Raw genomic sequence first — 21,767 nt, forward strand, 5'->3', positions numbered from 1 at the left:
GGTAAAAAAACAGGATCATAACAGCAAGGTTCTACCGTGCTCTTTGAATCCTGGCTAGTGCTATAGCCAAACGACAGCATGCTTAAAAAAGTTACTTCATGTGAAATGACAGATGTTGGTATTAAATACTCCTGCCACGCTACAAAACTGAAGTATACCTCTAATGGATGAGACGCAGGTTAGCTATGTTATACTGCTGAGCAAACTGAGTCGTCCATCTAGCTAGCAAACATGGCAAGACTTGAGAAAGCAGCTGAAACTCGAATTCACCGATGCGAGGCCTGCCATCCTAGTGGTCGCAGAACAAGAATCAAGAACACAGGTGGAGTATATCTATGGTAACACTGCTGGAACACAGAACAATTGTCAAAATTTGAGATGCATTTTCAAATACTTTACCAGCCTGTGGTTGATTTTTACTAGGACCTCCATCCCACTACAACAGCTTTAACATCAGAAACACCACAACCTGTGCAAGGACCACTGAAACACATGCAACACAGTATAGGAAGCACTATGAGAGTATAGAGGAAAACGCAATCTCCTGTGGTGCTTGGTTTTTTTCTGTCCCTTTGTACAAGTTCGACCGTTTCAGATTATCTGAAAATGAACCAACTAGCCCTCATTAAGATGTTGCTAAAGTATTCCACAATGTTGGGCTCCTCATAGCCACCGCCCTTGCTGAACCCCCCAGAAGTCAACGCTGTCATCTCGCTAGAGTAAACATTGACCCAATGCATGCGTGAACAGATTGCAGATCCTAGTGTCATCTCTAAACGTGTAGAACTTTCCTGAAGCCCATGCAAGGACATGGTCACAATGGGCAGTACAATGGTACACATTGTGCTAACGCTGACTAGCTCTTTGCCATGTGTTATAATTTCCATACCATAATGGGTGACTAGCCAGGAAGTAGCCAGTACATATAAAATAAACTAGAAGAAATGAAGGAACACAAGCATATCTGACTTGTTACGTTAGATAGCATGGGTACACCAGTGCATGCACGCACGTTTCTTTTACGACAAAGACACAGCAATGGGCAAACTTATAGCATTTCATTAAGCGCTTCAAGAATGCTTCGCTTCATACAGATTTCAACATGCACATTGGGTCTGCATAATGTTTTGTTTAGGTGTACATACCACAGCCTAAACAGGGGCCATAGAGGACCGGGATAATAATTATTTAAATTATGGGGTTTTAGATGCCAAAGCTATGATCTGATTACGAGGCATGCCATTGTGGGAGAGTCCATATTGATTTTGACCACCTGGGGTTCTCCCATCGAAACGCTGCCGCCGTGGCCGGTGTTTCATCCCACGACCTCATGCTTAGCAGTGCAGCATCAAAGCCACTAAGCAACTACGGCGCGCAGGAGTGGGATAATGTGCAAGCACAAAACATAGTAGTAAGGGATGAAGTCAAATACAATAAAACAAGGTGCGCAGCACTAACATTCAACAGATTTTAGAAACTTATCAAGTGGAAATTCACAAACACTACCAGGGAACAAATTTCAGTGGTTTATACTTTACATAATAAAGCTGTGCTTAATAAGTCTGTACAAGGAGGAAATGCTGAAATGTTTAGGTAGTGGTGCTGCCTTGATTTTGAAGGTTTGGGAACTTGAAAATCTACAGAAGAGCAACATGCAGAGTTAAAGAAAAAATAGATATGCTTGTCATTTTAAGTCAAGCAAACAGCCCACAACAGCTGCAAACATAGAAGTCATGGGCGTTACGTCTCTAAAGAGTATACTCTGCATGGCTTTCCGATGCTATGAAGCTGAAAAAAATTCCTTTTGGGGGTAACTTCTAAATCCCTTGCAGTAGCAGTACATTCATGTGTAAAAGATTTAATTCAGCAAACACATTATAATGAAATTTTTCAATTTGATTAGTCACTTCATTTGAAGCTTTTCGTAGTCTTTCCTGACCAAAATTTTGTTTCAGACTAAACTGAAATTCACTGATAGGAAATTTTTATGTGCAGAGCAAACTGGTGAAGCAAATAATGCTGCAGCACTACCTACTACACAACTGACCACAACACAGTAACTCAACTTGAAACAGGATAAGGCAGGAAACCATTATATCCTGATGCTACCTGCATGGGCAGCCAAATGCCTTGACCAGGCCTAACCTTTGGAACAAAACTGGCAGCACTTCATGAGCATGCCCACAGAATGATAGGAGCCTCTTATTTCGTACAACTTGTTGCTTTAGCAAGTGCACGCTTCTCATGAGACACTGATAAGCTGACTGACTTCCAAGAATGTCCAGGCAAGACGTGAAGAACCCCTCAGACACTGATAAGCCAACCGACTGCCAAGAACGTCCAGGCAAGAAGCCTCGGAAAGACCCCTCAGATATTTTCCGTATTGGCGCACTGCTAGGCCAGCAGCTCACGACAGTTTTGAAATGCTGCTACAGTAAAATTACTTGCAACATCATGCACCACAGAATTTTGGCCTAATCAGCACAAAATTATCAGTAAATCTTCGTTCTAGACTGAAAAGTATTCATTGTATCTAGCCATCTCTAGGAAATCGTTGCTACACACATTAGTTTCTTGTACCCCTTTCATATAAGGAGGTTTCAATGTGACTTGGCCTGATTGAAATTCAGACATGAGCTATGGCTTAATGCCAAGCAACTCATTACAGGAATAGGTGGTGGGGAGGTAGTATTAAAAAAATATTACAAAACAGTGACGTGAACACCAGTTGGCTAAGTGTCTGAAAACTTCAACGCATTAGAGAGCAAATCCTTCAAGAAGTTAGAAAGAACTCACCTGCTACACCATGTCAGCATTAAGGCCATCTTGCGGTGCTTAAAAAGCTGATCACACACTTCTGAGACTGCTTCTTTTTAATATGCATAAAAATAGAGGTCCCGAGTTATTTACACAAGCAACAACTGTACACCCAAGTGACAGTTGCAAAGCAAGTGGGCACTAAAATGTCATGGATCACCATCTTGTGCCACTACGACCTTTGATCTGTGCGTCGACGTCCGAGCTGTCACTCATGCTAATTCCACCATTTCCCTTCTCCAGTATTCCTTCCAGCAGATCTGAGTAATGCAGCAGGTTATGAGCAGGCATGGGGCTGTGGTCGGCACTGTGGCTTGCAGAAATTTTACACAGGCAGCTGATGGAGGTAGCACATGAGGAGTGCCAAGGGGAACAAAGGATGGGTGGAATTGGACCTGTTCAGACAAAGCATGTCCGAGGAGCTCTTTGAAGTAGGTACACAAACACTCGTCACTGGTTGGCTAAGTTATACAAGCCCCTTGCCACAATACAGGCAGATCGTGCCGTCTGGCCAGATGATTTTGCGCTGTTGAAACTGCTGACAGGTACTGCACCACCTAGGAGGAGTGCCATTGCACACCAACAGCGAGTTGATGCACCTGCCAAATCGGTGGCCCTGGCCGCACGTCCCGTGGCTCAGCTCTTGGAAAGGGATGCCATCCCCGCAAATGGCACACTCTTCGAAAATGAGTCCTCCTTCAACAGCGGAGGCCACAACACTGGCCAATGGCTCAGAGGAGGTGAAAAGCTCAGAGATCCGCTCTCTTAGCTCGGCACCTGAGGTGGTCAGCCAGTTGCAGAAAAGCCGTAGTGATGTTTTCTGAGGTTCGGTGAGTTGGCCGGCATTGCAAGTGCTGACAGTGGCCACAATGTGTCGGCGCAAAAGCTCCATACGTGCCCTGGTGAGGTGTTGGTCCTGAAAAATCCGAAATACTTGAGTGCACAAGGCAACGACTATGTAAGTGGCTGCAGACATGACAGAATCCACATGGCCTATAGCCAGGCCTGCTGATTTGCCGTGGAGCCATAGCAACAAGTGTAATTGAAGCTAACAGAATGCTCAACAGCCACTTTGCTACAAACCATGTGCACACTTTGCTGATATCAAAAGTGTGCGAGCACCAAAACTTTCTAATGGAATCGAGGGTGAACATCGAAAAAAGAAGCTTTTCAATATGGGATATTTTCTTTATTTGAAAGTATCATTACCGATGAAATAAAATATTAAGTGAAAAGATTATCGCTTTCAAGATATGTGATGCCATCTAGAAGTGCAAGTAAATGAATGAGCAGCATGTAAATCTAACAGGAAAAGGCTGATAATTTTTGCAGCTGTGAGAGCAACAATAATGGTACATACAACTTGTACAAGATGAGCCAATGTACAAAAAAAGTTAGGCTGGTGGGTTAATAATGTAAAGCTGAAAATGACTGCCATTATAACTAATAAAAACTAGCTAAATGCTGCGACTTCACAGCACCGCACAACCCATAGCAAAAGCGTGCCAAAAAAACTGAAATTGATGTCTCGGGTTTGATGCGCCAAAACCATGTTTTGATTATGAGGCATGCCATAGAGGGAACTCCGAATTAATTCTGAACACCTCTGGTTCTTTAACATGCAGCCAATGCATGTTATGTGAGTGCATTTGTATTCTGCCCTCATTGGAATGTGGCTCCTGCCACTGGAATCGAACTTGCGACCAGCAGGAGCACAGCAAACCACAACAAATATAGTTTTGAGCAAATCAATACATTCAATTTGCAGGTAGCATGAAGCTGAGGCATCCCTTAACACATTCAGTGTTGGCTTTCTTCGGAAGTGACGTACCTGCAGTGTCGGATTTTTTTTTTTTTTCAGATATTACGAAACAAACACAATGGTTTATTTTTCATTATGCAGAATGAAGAAAATGACACAGATAATGGCAAATGCACCCTTGGTATGGTTCTCACATTCATATTTTCGGTTCCTATATGCTACCTAGTTTCATTTCAACGCGCACACGGAAACATACCAGTATATCAGTGACGCTGAAGGGGTTAAGAGGGGGAGATCTACTTTCGCAAGGACAGTGCATCAGGTGATGACAACGTGCCTTTTTCAGATGGCACAGGTCAATTAAGCTCCCCTCCTGCTTGATTAACCACAGTTCTGCAACAATGTGAAGAATTCAGCTTTACACAGACAGATTGTCATAAGTGCCTTGCCAGATACCTTAACCACTCCTTCAGATGTTCATGGGGATCTGCATAAAAAAACCTTTGGCTACTACACATACTATGTCCTCAGGGAGGCCTTCAGTAAAGTGCTCAGCATCACCACCACCCGTTCAATGCTAAATGCTGTAGCACTATCTGTTAGATGCAAGTCTGAGTACTTTTGTGGCAGTAGTAGGGTCTTCTGTTAGGCCTAACAGCGTCAAATCAGACAACTCGAAAACAGTAAAATTGAGTGCTGATATGTTGTCCTCAAAGTGAAATGAGGCTAAGGAAAAGGAAATTTTATTTACTTTTTTGCAAATTAACATAGGGTAATAGCATGAGTGAATTCAGATAAAAGTGGATACAACGAGTGCTACAATGTTGTCACATTATCTACATGCAAGCCCTGCAAAGTTTACAAAGCTAAATTATTAAAAGGAGATGTGGGTTAAAAAATCGAATTTTTCTTTCAAAAAGCATTTTTCTTTTATATTTTCATTGGAAAATTACATTTTATTCTATGTCCATGCGTAAATAAATCAAGGTGTTTCTCTAATCAGAAGACGGAAAAATGATTCACGCATGATGGCTGTAGGGGCTTCATTTTTTTCATTTGTGCTCTGCTGATGCACTATCTGCATCGGATACGGAAGGACCATCATCCATATCATCATCCATGATGATGATTTGAAAGTGCTAAAGCTATGGGAGTAGGAAACACATCATGGCTACCATGTTTTGACATTAGTAAAGGTGGCCACTGCAGTCCAAAAAAGGTCTGTGCATCACAATTTTGCTATCTATGATCTGTGCACACGACATTTAGCTGGTTCCATGCTGTTACACACCAAAAAATGAAGTAAATACTACACACTAACTGTCTGGCGTTAAGGTGTTAAGCGACTATAGCTAAAGTGGTCAACCAATACATTAGGTTTAATGGCGACAGGGCAGGGGTTCATCGCGACTATATTTAAACCATAATTCCTTATTACCTTACTTACCCGCAGAATGATCGCAGTCGCGTAACGATCGCACCCCTGAATTTTGTCGTCAAAATTCGATTTTTTTTTTTCCCGTGTAATGATCGCACCCTGAACTTGTCGCAGCGATATGTCGTGTGCCAAGTCTAGCTAATGATGATCGTGCTTACCATCTGTCAAATGGTACGCGAACGACTCTTGAAGACATACCAAGCGGTCTGCACGCACCCAACATTCTTAAGCAAATGCCCCATTTCATTCCTTTCATCCCTTTCCGCACTTCCATGAAAAAAAAAGCTACAACCAAACTTGCCTCGGCTTTACTAATTGTAGGCTTCATAATGGTTTTGGTCAACAACATAAAGCATAAAGGGCGCCGTTCAATTCTTCTCGTCTGCAGTCGTGGGCACGCAACAAATCACGAGCGGCAACGATAGTGGCCACGTTTACACTGATAAGTTAGAAGTGTACCCTATTCATACGCCGACGCTTATAACGCAGCTATTTGCCCACCCTTAGTGGAAACATGCCACATTAGGATAGCAGTGAAGACAAGTGCCGCAGTTTCCGCAGTATGCCCGCCATGTGTTTCTGTCACTGGCAGCTAAGCGCGCCCATCTCCGTTTCTGTCCCCTCAAAGTGGACATGGCTATGTTATTGCCGGAGACTTGCTGATATTAACGATATTATTCATTACTGATACGGAAGAAACTGTTTCAATGCACGTAATGTGCTCACGAGAAGAAAAATAATCGTGTTTGCCGCGTTTTCCTTGCTCCGCTGGCCACCATTACTGTTTTGGTGCCCTGCACTGTAAGCAGCAGCCGCCTGCTTGTCATCCCGCAGCAAAAAGAAAAGAAAAGTTTTCTTTTCGTGGGAAATTTAACCCATGTAATGATCGCACCCCTGAATTTGCATCAATTTTTTTTATAAAAGAAGTGCGATCATTATGCGAGTACATATGGTATATGGTTATGCATTAACAAGATCTTACTGTACTATGGTAAAACAAAGACCACATAGGCTTTGAGGACGTTCTACAATGGTTGGGTGTTCTTCCAACTACAGATTTGATCTCTCTGAGAAACCAGAAAGACCAGAGAAGAATAAAAAGGATCTCTGGAAAGCAGACAACTGAAGCTCAAAAGGTCCCCATAGGTATAGTTCTGCATTCTGGCCAAATTTGATGCAAATTCATCATCTGCAATAGTAAATAAGCATGTTTCGAAACTCTCAACTTCGCTTTTCTTTTTTTCATTCTTAGGCTGTTTTCACTGCTAGAGCTCAAAAGTACTTAATGTGACTCAATCTCAGCCAAATTTTCTAAGCACATCTGCAAGGATGTGTAGAATGCAAGTATCTAAGTTTTATTGTAATTGTCAGTAAAATTACATTCAAAATTAGAAAATAAACACGACATTGTGTATAAATTCCATCCAAATATGTTTATTATTAATGAATATGAATCTCTGAGGTACATCTCCACTAACACAGTTTTGCATACGCAACCTGCAGAGCTACCCACCACAACCTGTGCATGTACTCTTTGGACAAGCTATGCTGCAGCATACATCATACCAATACTCAACCTGCACATTTAAAAATCAGATCCCTCCGGACTTTCTTAACTCTCTCAAAGAGCGCAAGAGTTCATGAACTATTCTTTGAGAATTAGTATTACCATTTCAACCAAAAGAAACTGACATGAACGTTAGCCCTAACAAGGCGTTCTTACCATCTCAGTAGATTTGGTTATGGTTCCTTCCATCCGCTTGAGAAAACTGCAAAAGAAGTGTCTACATCATTCAATGTGCTTGGCACAAAAGGATTTCGCTTCAGATGTAAAACTGTTTTCAAAAAGCACACCAAACTAACTGTCCAGCATACAACTCTTGATTGCCTTTGTCTGGGTGAGTTAAAGGGATGGCTAATTTCCAAATGCTGAGGCGTTCACATCCCCACTGCTTTTCAGACAGAATACAGACAAAGCTCTCTGAAATGCTGCAAGCACATAAAGTTCGCACTGTCACTCACTTTATGCTTGCCATCATTCACATGTAACAGTAGATTTCAACACATGGCAACATTGTCTTGTAGCTGTAGCCAAGAGTCATCGGAATACTGTCTGGCCAAGATAAATCACTGTTAGGAAAGAACCAGGTCACTAGCTGTAGCCAAAACAAAATTACGGATTTCTTGCTCACAATCACTGACCATAGTCAGAACAAAATGACATTTCAGGATCTATATGGATCTCAAAATGTCATTTTGTTTTGACTATGGTTAGTGACCTGCTTCTTTCCTAACTAATGTCTTGTAATTGTGTACAGCACTATAATGCTTGACTACTGCAATGGCTTCAGAATGATTCTTCATTTGACAGAGACAGGATTTCTTGGGAACCAGGAGTACAGTGGCCTCACAAGAAAGGGAGCGAAGTTCAAGCTAAGTTACATTTATAAGATGGCAAATAAGTCCTTTCTTAAACAGTGAGCTCTTGATATGTCAGAAGACAGTGTAAAACTGAAAGATAGGTGGTAATGCTACATCCAGGACTCCATGTCAGCTCCTTGAGACGCTACAGGTTACGGCAAGATCCAAGTCAGGAACATGACAAATTTTAAATATAAAACTATGGTGCATTTTAAATAGACAAATATACCATGCCTTTATGGATGAACTGGTAACACAAACATAATGCGAGAGCAACCTTATGACACAGAAATATATTATGCATTACGATTACATTAAAGGAAAAGTTGTCACTCACCTGAAAGCAACACAGAGCTACAAATAAAACCCATACAGGTTCTCACAAAGACAGCTTTGTAGCGACACTAAAATTTGGTATAGTTCAGGGACAGAGCCTGGCATCACCTCCTTGCTGGGACATTTACTCCACCAAATGAACTAACATGGAGGAAAGCAGATGATTTGGATGAATGAAGACAAACCAAAGCACAGCAATGCTGAATTAACATAGTACTCGTACACAAGTTCAATGAGCACATTTCAGGACAAATTTCAAAACTCCTCCCAGGAGAAATTAGTGCCAATTGTGGGCATGTTTCCACTACTCATGCTTTATGAATGTCTTCTTGTCATCCATTTCTGGCTGCATCACCATGCTCTGGAAAGTCAAAAAGATTCATTACTATTGCTAAAAGCTGAGCTGGTTGGCTAATGGCATAAATTAATTATGTAAGCAAACATTGCCATTATGCCATCATTGTCATCAGGTGAGCATGTGCAAGGTAACATGGTCAAGTGCGCTAGGGGGTCCCTTCCTGCTCCTTTTAAGCTGGATGGAAAAGGAGGGCGCACACAGCTCTGCTTTCTCTGGCTTGGTCTCGGTTCCCCATGCGTCTTTTTTTATCATTCTGTACAGCAAGCGACATTACCACAGCTAGTGACACACTGAACCTTCGCCTTTGGCTCAGGTTTGTCCGAAAAATGGTCCATGGGAGCGAGGAATTTTGTTTGAAATAATTGTTCCGCCATCTTTGGAGTTCGAATTTGTGGGCGCTTTACTTTATCCAAATACATAGGACTTTGTCATGACCAACAAGGCAGTTCGAATAATCTATCAATTCGAATTACGAGATTTCAAATTATCGGGATTTCACTGAACATTTATTAACAATGCCACGTACCCACACATAGAAGGGTAGGAGAAAATGTGGGCAAATAGGTACGTTGTGCACAAAGTCAGTGAAATCTTTCACCTAATCCCCTTTTCAATATGACCCATTGGTGCAGTGGTGCGACTGTAACCGCATGCCCGCAGCAAGCTCACTGTTCAAACTTTCAATGTCACTGACGTGCTGTGACATACGGGTACGTTTCCACGTTTCTGTCCTGCCATACCGCTGACGTACTCGTGCTTTCTCTACTCTCTCCAGTCGAATGTGCGCACTAACATGCAGCTGGTGAGCTCCAAGGTAGTTCCGCCATCTATTCTATATTTTTAGAAGCACATATTCTCCTCTCTCCGGGTTTGCTCAGTATGGGCTTTTGTTAGTGCACTGTGGAACGTGCCCCTTTGTGGGCGTAGTTGTGCCGCGTGCAGCGCGCACCCGCAGATGGTAGGGGTGGCTCCTGGACTTTGCCTGCTGCTGCAATGATTCTCAATCCAAATAGTCACGCCATAATGCTAAAACACCAGTCATGCGTGTTTCTGTCACCTGTAACACGTTTATAGGGTGTGTTTTTTTTTATTCCTTGACATGGCGGCATAATAGTGGAAATGTGTGCATCAATATAAAGCTAGGTGGGAGATAGCAAATGAAGATGGGAATGTGAGAACCATACTAAAAGTGCATTTGCCATTATCCGTGCCATTTTTTCCTTTCTGTGTAACCGAAAATCAACCTTCGTGTTCATTTTATAATATCTGAGAAAAAGAATCTAGACATAGGGGGTCCATCATCTTCGAAAAAAAAAAAAAAGACAGCATTGAAAGGGTTAAAGTCACAGGCATATCTAATGCCACAGATGCCACTAATAATGACTGCATCCACAAGTGTGCTGCTGAACCGAGCCTGACCAGTGCAATAGTGACAGCAGTTAGGAGTAGACATGCACCAGGTGCATGGAGTGCATCTGTGAACAAATAATATAGTATTATGAAAACAACACTGTTCGCTGTTTTGGTACAATTGAATCTCGGGGATAACGCACCGTGGGAAAAGCTGGTCAAGAGAGGCCCATGTCCACGTAAAGGCCGCACACTGCCACGACTGCGACAAAATGTGCGGCCCTTACACGAGTGTATATGGTAGTATTTCTTGAAGTGCGGAGGGGTCAATGGCAGATCCATCACAATTTATTGGAAAAAGCGTCGCCTGTATTTCTTACTTATCACTGAATAACATGGGGGCAAGCGTGCAGCAATAAGAGGACAGCTGGAAAAGTGTACAATAATGGGAAAAACTTGGGCCAGTTCAGCCGGGACCTGTATTCACATGATAAAATGAGGCCAGCACAGGAAACAGCTGGAGATCATTCACTATCCCATGTTCATGCTGCATGAGAAAAGCACCTTACCAGAACAACTGAAGTCCAAATCTGGAGACACTGTCCAATGATGCAAGCGCACAGACATCTGCCATGTATAGCTTCAGTTCCTCCATAAGGTCAGCTTTGCCACAGCTGTACGAGTGAATGCGGTCAAGGCAGTCTGCAACATTCACAAGCTGGATATCTGTTGTAGTGTTGTGCTTTCCAGCCTCACTAAGAAGCAACTTGGACACATCGGCTGCATCTCTCCGGTTGTAGATCATCAGCTGTAATTTGGGCACAAGACCCAAAAAAAAGTTTAAGGAAAATGGAGAGTGCTGGTCCATTTCAAGTCCAACACCTGCACTGCTAAAGTTGGCATTAATGTGTAGACTGTGCTGTACAGCAACAATCAGCAAATTCAAGTGATTACTGTAAACTTTTGCTCTGCTTCCTATTTTCTTAATCCCAGAAAGGTGCAGTACATTAAACATGCAGTTGGTTATATGTACAAGATGACTAGGCAAGTCCAAACGTTTCCTGCTTTTTTTTCAATCCAGCCTTGCTTAAGGGACACGTACCTGTAGTGGCTCCTTGACGGTATTTTCATGGACCATTGTGGTGATGCTGAAATGAGAGCAATAATTTGTTAACAAAATGGCACAGAGGCTGGCTTCAGCCAATGTAAAGAATGTATTGTAAGAGGCTTGTTTGCCTACACAGAGTTCTTAATGCAGCTTGACAGAAGACTACCTTATCGGGTCAGTCAAAGCTGCGCAAGTGGACAAGCAAGCTCACATCTCAAAAAGCAGCAATCATTGTCTTTTCCTTTTACTGGTATTGCCACAATCAGTAGTATGCAGTGTTGAACACTTATATGTTCAATACATTTACGGGAACACTAACGCATACACTTGGTTGACGCTTTCTCGCACCACGCGATTATGGATGTTCTTCCAGACTTCATTATCACTGAATCGAATCTAGGTAAGCTCTGCAATCTCAAAAGCTTGTATTTCATTGCACAGCAATGTGAAATGGCATGATGTCTCTTATTTGTTTCCCTCCCCCCCCCTTTTTTTAGGTTTTACTTCTTTTCGTGTGACTGTAAAGTCGACCCTCGCGTTACAATCGTGGTTGTGTTGCATTAGAGCAACTATGGTACTACCAGAGCTTTCGGCCTATAATTACACATCTTCTTCTCTCCATTGTTCCATATTTTACTTTTGTGTCTATTGCAGAAGCAGATTATGGACACAGGGCACTGCACTAATAAGAACGTTGTGGATTTCACAAAAGCATTCAATTATATTAATCACAACATACTTATTAAAAAATTGGAGCACTATGGCATTTGCAGGAAAGTTATGTCATTTATTTCATTGTACCTACAGCATCGGTCACAGTTTGCCATCACTGATGGTCACTCCTCTTCAGTCAGGCCACTTCATTTAGGTGTTCCACAGGGAAGCATTCTGGGTCCTTTTTTCTTTGTTCTTTACATTAATGATATTGTTAACATTTATCACATGGCCAAGTATATATTACCGTATTTGCGCGATCTTAAAGCGCCACTGATTGTAATGCGCAGTTATATTACCGCCCAAATATCCAAAGAAATAACATGGTGCCGATTCTACTGTGCACATCAAGTAACGAAACCTGAGTTGATGCATACAGCGTTGAAACAATATTATGGAACACACGAAGCCACACAGACACGCACACAGCCGAATCTTCGCGGCTAGTGGATATCGGAGTCCAACGACACCTCCTCTTCACTCTCTACCAACCACAGCAAGCCATCTTCAGTTCCATTTAATGCATTGGAAATGCCACACTTCTGGGGGCTCGCACAACCATCGTCTGCGGGAGGGTATTCCATGCACCATGGATCCAGCTTGCGATGTCTCCGAGCATTGCTTTCTTCAGACGACCCGTTTGACAGCAGTGCAGCTAGCTACCTTGCATTGAGCTTTTGAAATCACTTCTCAAGTGTTCTGAAATCACTGGCGAGGTTGAAAAAAATTCCCCTACATACCATACATGCTAGCAAAATATGGAAAGTTGACACACACTGCACGGCCTATAATAACCAAATGCTTAGGCAAACATTACAAACCTTGCTAAATGAGTTGGCCAAAAATGGCACCAGTGTAGAATTGACCTCCTTGAATGAGCTACAAAGCATATACGTATAACTTTTCATTGTTTTATCTTTTGTTTAACTACTGCTTGTGTTTCTCTATTTCTTTTGGTTCTGATCCAGTAAATTTCTCGCTATATTTTTGTACGTTTTATGTATTTTCTTTATGCACATAATTGCTCCTTGTTTGCATTGTTTTGTAGTTTTCTGAAGGTCTTGCATTTCCTGCATATTAATTTTCTCCAGCACATGTATGGAGTTGATACTACTGTATGCCAGTGTTCTGTATGCCATGTTCCAGTGCATGGACCCAGCCAAGCCCTTTCAGGCTTTTTGTCCAGGCTCCAAACATGTGACAGATGTTGAACAAAGCTGAACCGAATTCAATAACCAAAATTTTCTTACTGATAAAACACTGCGAAGTAGATGCCATTAGGTGAGACAGCCAGGCCTACAGGTTGAAGCATCCAGGGCAGCTCTATGTGTAGTTTCTCAATGCTGAAGTTGAGATCTAAGGGCAGAGCAAGGACAAAGAATTCACTGAGAAAACAAGGGCAGCTGCCTACATACAATTAAAAATAATAATATTAAATATATAATACAATTCGGATTCACATGTGCATCGTAGCTTTTAGTCATACATAACAAATAGATACTTCTCCATAATTAAATGTTCCATATGCAGTCGAATATTTCCACAGGTTTTCGTCATCACTTTTACAGAAATTATATTTATATCAGGATATTAGATTGCATATAAAAAAGTTTCAGTCGGAATACCTGTGCAATCTTGTGCAAGGACGACCCCCCAGTCGCATGTAAGGAGCTCAAAAGGCACAGTGTTCCGACAAGCTGTACGGTAAATACTAGTTCACTTGTGCTTCAGGGACCAGAACTAAATGCCTGAATTATTTACATTTTGAATCATCAAATTGATCCATAAAATGAGCATCAGATCGTTACATTATCAACATGCTTATATTTCGTGAGCACACCTGTAGACATTGTTTTTAGTATTCTGTATTAAAGTTATTTTGTTTTTTTGTAACAATGATCAGCACTTCACAGTGGCAAGGGACTTGCGACTCCCATCGCAGTGTGGCCGCAGCATAAACACACGAGTTTTCCTCCAGACTGACTCCAGTTTTAACTACAAGGGTCACATTAACAAGCTTTTATACTTAAAAGCAGCCATGACTGCTCTACCTCGCATTATACCTTTGTCAAGCCATTTCTTCAACCCTTCCAAAAACTCAAGGCAAGAAAAATTTGATAACGATTGTTGTTGCCAGTAGACACTTTTAGTATAACTCAGACGAGCCTCTACATAAGTTTGGTTGTCCGCGCTTTATTTCAATGAGTATCCTATTGGTATATTGAAACAGAGAATGCAAGATCAGAGACAATATTGGCTACCATGAGGTGAATATTTTGTTGCTTGAAGCTCAAAATACGATATACCCTGGTAGCAGAAATGTAATTTACTCAACGAGAGCAAACTAGACAAATTGGACATTCTGGAAGCACACATGCACTTTGGCGAGCAGTTTGGCTTAGTTGGCCCACAGCAAGTAAGCCAATGTGCTAATCCTGTGCAATCGTGCTGATTACATGATTGCATATTAATTAGTATGGAAAGCGAGTGTTTGCAATTTAATGTTGTTTATCGGCCACGCCTCAGCACTGGGATATCATACTGTAACAGTTTGGAAAGCAATCAATTTTCCTAGCCTCGTGTGATTGGCCAGAGTTGCGTTTATGTCAGCGAAAATGCCATTTTGGCCAATCGCATGAGGGCAAGCGAATGTTTCGCTTTCTAACCGTTAGGAGATCGCAACCCAGCAAGGTGCCAACTGGTGATTAAAATCAACAGACCTTTTACTAGCTATCAAAGAGCATTATGCTTACGTCTCTTTCACATAGATCTGATTGTAGTTTTCATTTCTTTTTGGCAATACCAAGGTGCAGACTTATAACAAATGCCGGATATAATAATATTTTCTGTTGGATGTGGCTTTATTGTAATAAGGTTCAACTGTAACACAAACAAACCTCTAATCTCCTATGGGTGATCCCACAAGATTGAAATGCAGCATAAACCTCATAATTTAGGTTTAGTTGGTTAAATTATATTTGCAACTCATCTGCAGTTCTGGCCTGTGATCACAGCACCATCTGTTAATCATCATGCACATTATTGGCACACGCATTCCAATCCGAACCTCAAATGGCGAGCTTTCCGCCTATTTCATGAGATTTGTGAGTTGCATGTGGGTTGCTAATGTCGGCACTGTTTTTCTTCATGGAGCTTTGCCATGGGGCAATGTGGAAGTTACACGGCTGGTTTCAAGCTGAAGACTCATGACTAAGGTGACGCAGGCAGCGTTGACATGGCCAGCGATAAGGCAACAAACAGCGTCGACAGTGTTGACAGCAACACAATGAATAGTTTGGGCCAGAATAGCTTTATTTCTTCATTTCGTCACTACATCTTTAGCTAGTGACTGCAAATAAGGGGCCTTTGCAATTCCTGCTAGTGTAAAACATGTGCTCTAATTACCAAGGCAAGTGCTGTTTGGAAGTAATATATTTTTTGAGCTTGCAGTGGCTGGCATTAGAACCCTGACTCACAGCAATTAGATTTTTTTTATATAGCACCTAGAATATTCTCCCCGGAAAATTTTTCACACGTAATTATCAAGCACCCCAACTTAACATCCATTTTGTACCAAAAACACACACAAGCACTATCCAAGTAAGTATGGTATTTTACCGGAGACACAGTGATTGACTGTAAAGAGAACATTCTGAAGTCAAGAGCCTGTGTGACCACAGGCTGTTGCACACACACTTTGCATATGTTGAGCTGGCCAACGTGCTCTAGCCGTCAAACTTATACTAAATGCTCAAGACCATGGTTCGCAAAACAGCTAGAGCTATACAATGCTGGCCACTATGTTTGAATCATCACCACAAGCCACCATGCTGTACCTGTCGGCAGCAACTGCAATTAGTTTTTTTGCCAACTGTCACGTTTCAGCAACACCACTTACATCCATAATTCACAGGTACCACATATGGTGATGACTTGGACCCAGCGATCAAGTTCTGTGGTGGTTATGTGAGCCACGTACTGGCACATCCCCCCACCTCTTCCCTTTTTTTTCTTTGAAGTGTTAGTGGCATGATGTGTCTCGATGTATGGCCACAGTGTGGGTAATCTACACACAGAGCCTGCTGTGGTGAAAGAAAAAGTGTTTCTTTGTTTTTTTTTTCTTGAAGGTAAGCACGGTAATCACTTGTCCAAGTGAGGAAAAACATTAGAGCCATTTGGTACCGCACAGATTCAATTTATTGGGAAGTGGTAAACCTAATTTTCATTCATTGCAGCCATACGTTTAGCCATGTTTGTTTGCTCTTCACAATGCTCAGAAACGGTGCCACAGAAAGGATAATGCGGTTTAACCAGGTTCAGTATATAATCGGGCTTGATTGCACCCATAAATAATGAAGAACTGTGAATGGCGGACATGAAATTCACAGAAATTGTTTGACATCGAACTGACAAATTAACTTGCGGTGAAAAATTTAAGAAATCGAACTTTGACCTTCATTTTCCACTTCTAGTAATTACCCCCTTACTATGAAATTAATGTAAATAAGGTTTTGGAAGAATACTCTATAAGTCTCAGCTGATTTAATGTTTCTCTTTAGTCTTCCTATGTGGTCAGCAGAGTTGAAAGTGAAATTTGAAAGTGGTTTGAAAAAAGGTGCACACCTGGCCTATTACTACCATGCAGCAATATTCATACTTACCGCTATCGACGTAAACGTTTACAATCTCTGCATTCATTGTGCATACGAGCAGGTGCAGGTTGTCCTCATTTGAGAGGCACTTGTCAAGGGCTGTTATAAAAGGCAAAGAAAAACAGATCATTAGGAAATGAACGCCGCATATTTAGATGCAAGACCAGCGTACACTTTTCAAAAATACACATAAGGTGCAGGCTTGACAGCGGTCATGTTTATTTCGACGCTCTGTCATCTCGTACTGTGCTATGGCTGGTTATGCACAATATGTTACAGCTAATGAACCACTAAGAATCTTTTGGTTCATACTGCTCATCAATTTTTTTTCATTGCTGAACAAAACCTGCTCTGGTCGATACAAGTGACCTTTAGGCAGCCTTTTTTTCCCCATTTTCTTGAACCTTAAAGTGGACTGGAGCAGGTCTCAGAAAAGCACAGGCCTTAAACAGGCCTTAAAAAAAAATGGGCAAGGGTCTAATATGTGTTAGACAATGACAGCCAGTTTTCTAAAGTCAGTTTCATGGCAGTACATTTCAGCCATGCGGTAAAGCATACAAATGCCGCGAAGGCGGTTTGTGTCTTTTATCCAATTGCACCGCACAGGCAATGTTCAGCCCAATTTTCATGAAAAAGAAAGGTGTGTATCAGAATCAGGTAAATGTAGTAATCAGACATTGTTAGTACCGTTATTGCTTGAAAATCTTCCTAGGGCAGGCTCAAAATAGGTGTAAAATTTGAAAGCTTGGAAAAATTTCTCAGTCAAATAAGTAGTGTACTTCTGTGGATACGAACATCAAAAAACATTATCAAAATATGTTTATATATGTGACGATACACAAGGGAAAGGTGCTCACATTGCCTTGTTATTGCTTATATGTGGCTGACATATAATCGCCCAAAGTTTCATTACAGTTGAAGCTCTACATAATGAGAACAGATATAACGAACTAAAGAATACAACAAAGTAAATGGAAAATACTTCTCGCTGCATCGTTGGCAGAGCCCTTTTCACAAGGAAAACTAAAAATCACAGTTCAGGAGGCAAGAACTGCAGTGTCAGTGAAATGTATAATGCCTCACAGTTCTCCGAAAAACGTCATAGAAGTTGCAATAGAAGGAATATTGACATTAGCACTTGTCGACACCGGCGCTCCACTTTCAGCGTTAGATGTCCATATTTGCCACAAAATTGGAAAAGTGACAACACCACTTTTTGGACTATCCCTCTGGACTGCCAACGCGCAGCACGTTGAGCCATCCGGCGCCTGCACCGCTCATGTTGTCATTCAGTAGGTGCTGTATGTCATCGAATTCATCATGTTGCCATCATATTCCCACGACGTCATATTAGGTTGGGAGTTTCTCTCCACACATCATGCAATCATCGACTTTATGCAGAACTAGTAAGTCAATCATCGACTACACCCGCGTTAAAATCAAGCGCTCTCTGTTTTCAACAGATATTATCAATGACAACAAGGACCCTTGTTGCAAAATCACCATTTCAGTTGACACCGTTATACCTGCCTGGTTTTCTGCTCTTGTCAGTATCTCTTGCAACTCTGTAGATGACGGCACAGTATACTCTTCATGCCGTCTGAACTCTTAGTTCGCCGCTGATCACTACCACTGTCGTTCGCCGTCCTTCAGTTCAAAACTGGTGCCTCTCTGATGTGCGTGTCAAACCCATTGGCCAAACCAATTACTTTATGCTGCCGTGAAAGCCTTGAGAGAGTAGAGGCACTGGCCTCATCTTCAATCTTTGACATGATGAACGACTCCGCCTATCTTGCCACTCTTGAGGCGTCACCTCTTTAGTCACTGCCGTGTTCTTTTACGCCATCTACTGCCAGTGACCTTACAACGACGCAGCGAGACAAACTTCTTCACTTGCTCCAAGGCTTCTCTGTCTCTTTTCACTGCCACGCAACGTCACTTGGTTGCACGACCGTTTCACACACTGTCGACATTTGCAGCTTAAAAATTGACTATATTAGGCCACGTTGTCTCCAAAGAAGGCATACTTCCTGATCCTGCTAAACTTCGTGCCGCATCCGAATTCCCGAAGCCCACTGACTTGAAAGCACTACACCGCTTCATTGACCTATGCTCCTATTTTCAATGATTCATTCACAATTTCGCTACTGTGATCGCATCCCTCAGCCAACCTCTCCAAAGTGACAATAAACTTTCTACTTGGTCGGAAGCCTTTATGTTGTGTTTATCACACTTCGCTGCCTACTTACATCTCCGCTAGTCTTGTGCCATTTTGATCGAAGCACACCTATGTAACTTCACAATGGCGCCAGTGATGTCGGCCTTGGCACCATGCTCGCACAACATAACACTAACGCCAAATATGTGGTCGTTTATACCAGTCGTGCCCTAACAAAACCTGAGGCCAATTACTCAGTAACAAGGAAAGAGTGCCTGGCCATTGTATGGGCTCTTCAAAAATTTCACCGAGATCTCTACGGTCGGCCCTTTTGACGTGGTGACGGATCATCACGCTCTTTGCTAGTTGCCTAACCTCAAAGATTCGTCGGGCTGCCTCACTCGGTGGGACCTTCGAATCCAGGAATATGATATCTGTGTCGTCCATTTCTATGCCGGCGAGGAGAAGGTGAACGGTGAGCGGAGAATGCGGTCTTGGCAGCAGGAAGAGTTTCAAAGCTGTCCAAATAATTGCGGCATCGTTGAAAGTGTGGCGCATGTGGACGCGCACTGTTGGAGGCATTTGGTGTAAGTAGGCGACAGTGATGTGCGATGTGTCCAGCCATGGCCACAATAAAAACAAATTGGACAGTTGTTTTCCGTGCGCCAATGGTCTTGAGGTTGTGCATACGGGACCACTGGCCAGGCAGGAGGGGATACGGGCGGGCACAAAGGCAGGCGAAGTGGACCATAGGTCTGCAGTACAGAGCTCAAAACAACTGCAGCATACATCAGTAGAGCGGCAGCCGGAGCCTGATGGAGAGAAGGTGGAACATGATCGGCTACCTGCTCCTTGATGACATATTGGAGAGCGGGTGCCAGTGGCGAACTCAACTGGCTGTGTGTAAGCGGCATCAGCAAAAGCTGATGAGCGAGCTCTTCATGGACGAACTCCTTTATCTGTAGCAGCAGTGAACTGTAATCTGGGGCAACAGCCATGCTCCACATTGAAGTGACCTGCAGACGATATTGGCGGGTGGCTATGCGTTGTTTGCGTAGTTCATTAAACCTTTGACAGAGACTGATGAGTTCAGAAACTGTTGCTGCATTTTTTGCCAACAGCATCTGGAAGGCATCTGAAAAGCATCTGGAATGCCTTTTAAGATATACCTCATCTTCTTGGCATATAACCTATAAATGTCTCCCCACTCTGTTGCACATGACCACGCAAACATTGCTTGGCACGAAGCTTGCGAACGGTGGGGTGCACAATAATCTCCATCACATTAGTTTTGAAGGCCACCTATGTTGCGAGATCACATCTGTGGTTTCAGTGCCACAGGCTGGTGACACTGCTCAAATAAAGTGACATGTAATTCAGTTTTTTTGGCGTCATCTGAGTGGTTGTGGATGCTAACCCAGTCATAGTCAGTGAGCCAGTCTGCTATGTCATGGTTTTCTGTACCGCTGAAGATGGATGGGTTGCGTCGACACAACGGGTCAGGGCAGACCACGGTAGTCACCGGGGCAGCGGGTTGCTGTTGTGGTGGTCCTTCTTGCAGCATAATGAAGACGGGCTGCAGTGTCCAGTTGCGAAGTTCCAGATTTCCTGTTGTACCCCACAGCTCCACCAATGTAGTAAAGGGGGTTTATGTGGGTTGGATAGCAGCAGTGACAAACGCAGCACTAGCAGGCAGGGCGTGCAGCCAGGGATGACAACAATGGCAACAGGGCTTTTCAGGGCGTGATCTTCTTCCTCACATCACAGATATAACTGTTTACTTAATTCTAACAGACCTGTAACACAGCAGAGGGTGCCAAGAATCTCTGGGTCTGAACAGGCCGCCAATGGAAACTGACCCTGTCAACCTTTAATTGCCAAACTCTGTCGAATGAGGCTAGCTTAGCAGGACTCTATAAGAAACCATCAGACATTGTTTGGGATATCATCGACCTTAGTGAGATTACAAGAACTGGTGAGGCTTATATATTGCTGAATAACGGACATGTCCTCTGCTACAGAGGTCTCCCAGATAAGAAGCAATATAGGGTAGGATTCCAAATCCGTCAGGTCAAAGCGGGCAGCACTGACAAATTCTACAGCATTAATGAGAGGGTAGCTGTAGTCGTAATCAAACTTAATAAGATGTATAGATTAAAGTTAGTACAAGCTTACGCTCCAACATCCAGTCTCAATGATGATGAAGTAGATCAGTTTTATGAAGATGTTGAATTAGCGATGAGAAAAGTGCAAACTCAGTATACTGTAGTAATGGGCGACTTCAATGCAAAAAGTGGGGAAAATGCAGGCTCGTAAACAAGCAATTGGCAACTACGGCTTTGATTCTAGGAAGGCTAAAGGCACATTCACACCAAAAGCAGAGCATCTAAGCGGACAAGCGGATTTTCAAAGCGGCGAGGCGGCGAGTGCCCGTGCCTGTTCAGACCAGCAGCATTGTCTGGCTGTTCGCACCGCCGGGAAGGCGGGTCACAATATCTTTAGCAATTTCAGGGATGTGCTGCCATCTCGCGGCACTTTGGGTTTGTATGCGCACTTTCGATATTTTTTTTCGTCGTGGGTTGGCGCGTTCCCGTCCACTATCTACTTCTGCAAAATGATGAGCTCAGACGAAGAAGACGAGATCGTTGGCATT

General features: G+C 42.7%; 1 protein-coding gene across 2 annotated transcripts in view; it reads right to left on the reverse strand.

The window, feature by feature from the left end:
* Nucleotides 1-2,855: 2,855 nt before the first annotated feature.
* Nucleotides 2,856-21,767, reverse strand: part of LOC135913053 (general transcription factor 3C polypeptide 4-like) — a 60,167-nt gene continuing 41,255 nt past the window's right edge. For both annotated transcript variants that reach the window (XM_065445702.1, XM_065445703.2), the window contains exons 9-14: nt 16,966-17,055; nt 13,555-13,660; nt 11,585-11,630; nt 11,052-11,290; nt 7,741-7,786; nt 2,856-3,733 (exon numbers count right to left, since the gene is read on the reverse strand). In XM_065445702.1, the coding sequence (XP_065301774.1) occupies nt 3,284-3,733; nt 7,741-7,786; nt 11,052-11,290; nt 11,585-11,630; nt 13,555-13,660; nt 16,966-17,055 (977 nt within the window). In that variant the 3' untranslated portion in view covers nt 2,856-3,283. The remainder of the gene's footprint in view (nt 3,734-7,740; nt 7,787-11,051; nt 11,291-11,584; nt 11,631-13,554; nt 13,661-16,965; nt 17,056-21,767) is intronic.

Source organism: Dermacentor albipictus, chromosome 1 (genome assembly GCF_038994185.2).
Source record: "Dermacentor albipictus isolate Rhodes 1998 colony chromosome 1, USDA_Dalb.pri_finalv2, whole genome shotgun sequence".
Taxonomy (NCBI): Eukaryota; Metazoa; Arthropoda; class Arachnida; order Ixodida; family Ixodidae; genus Dermacentor; species Dermacentor albipictus.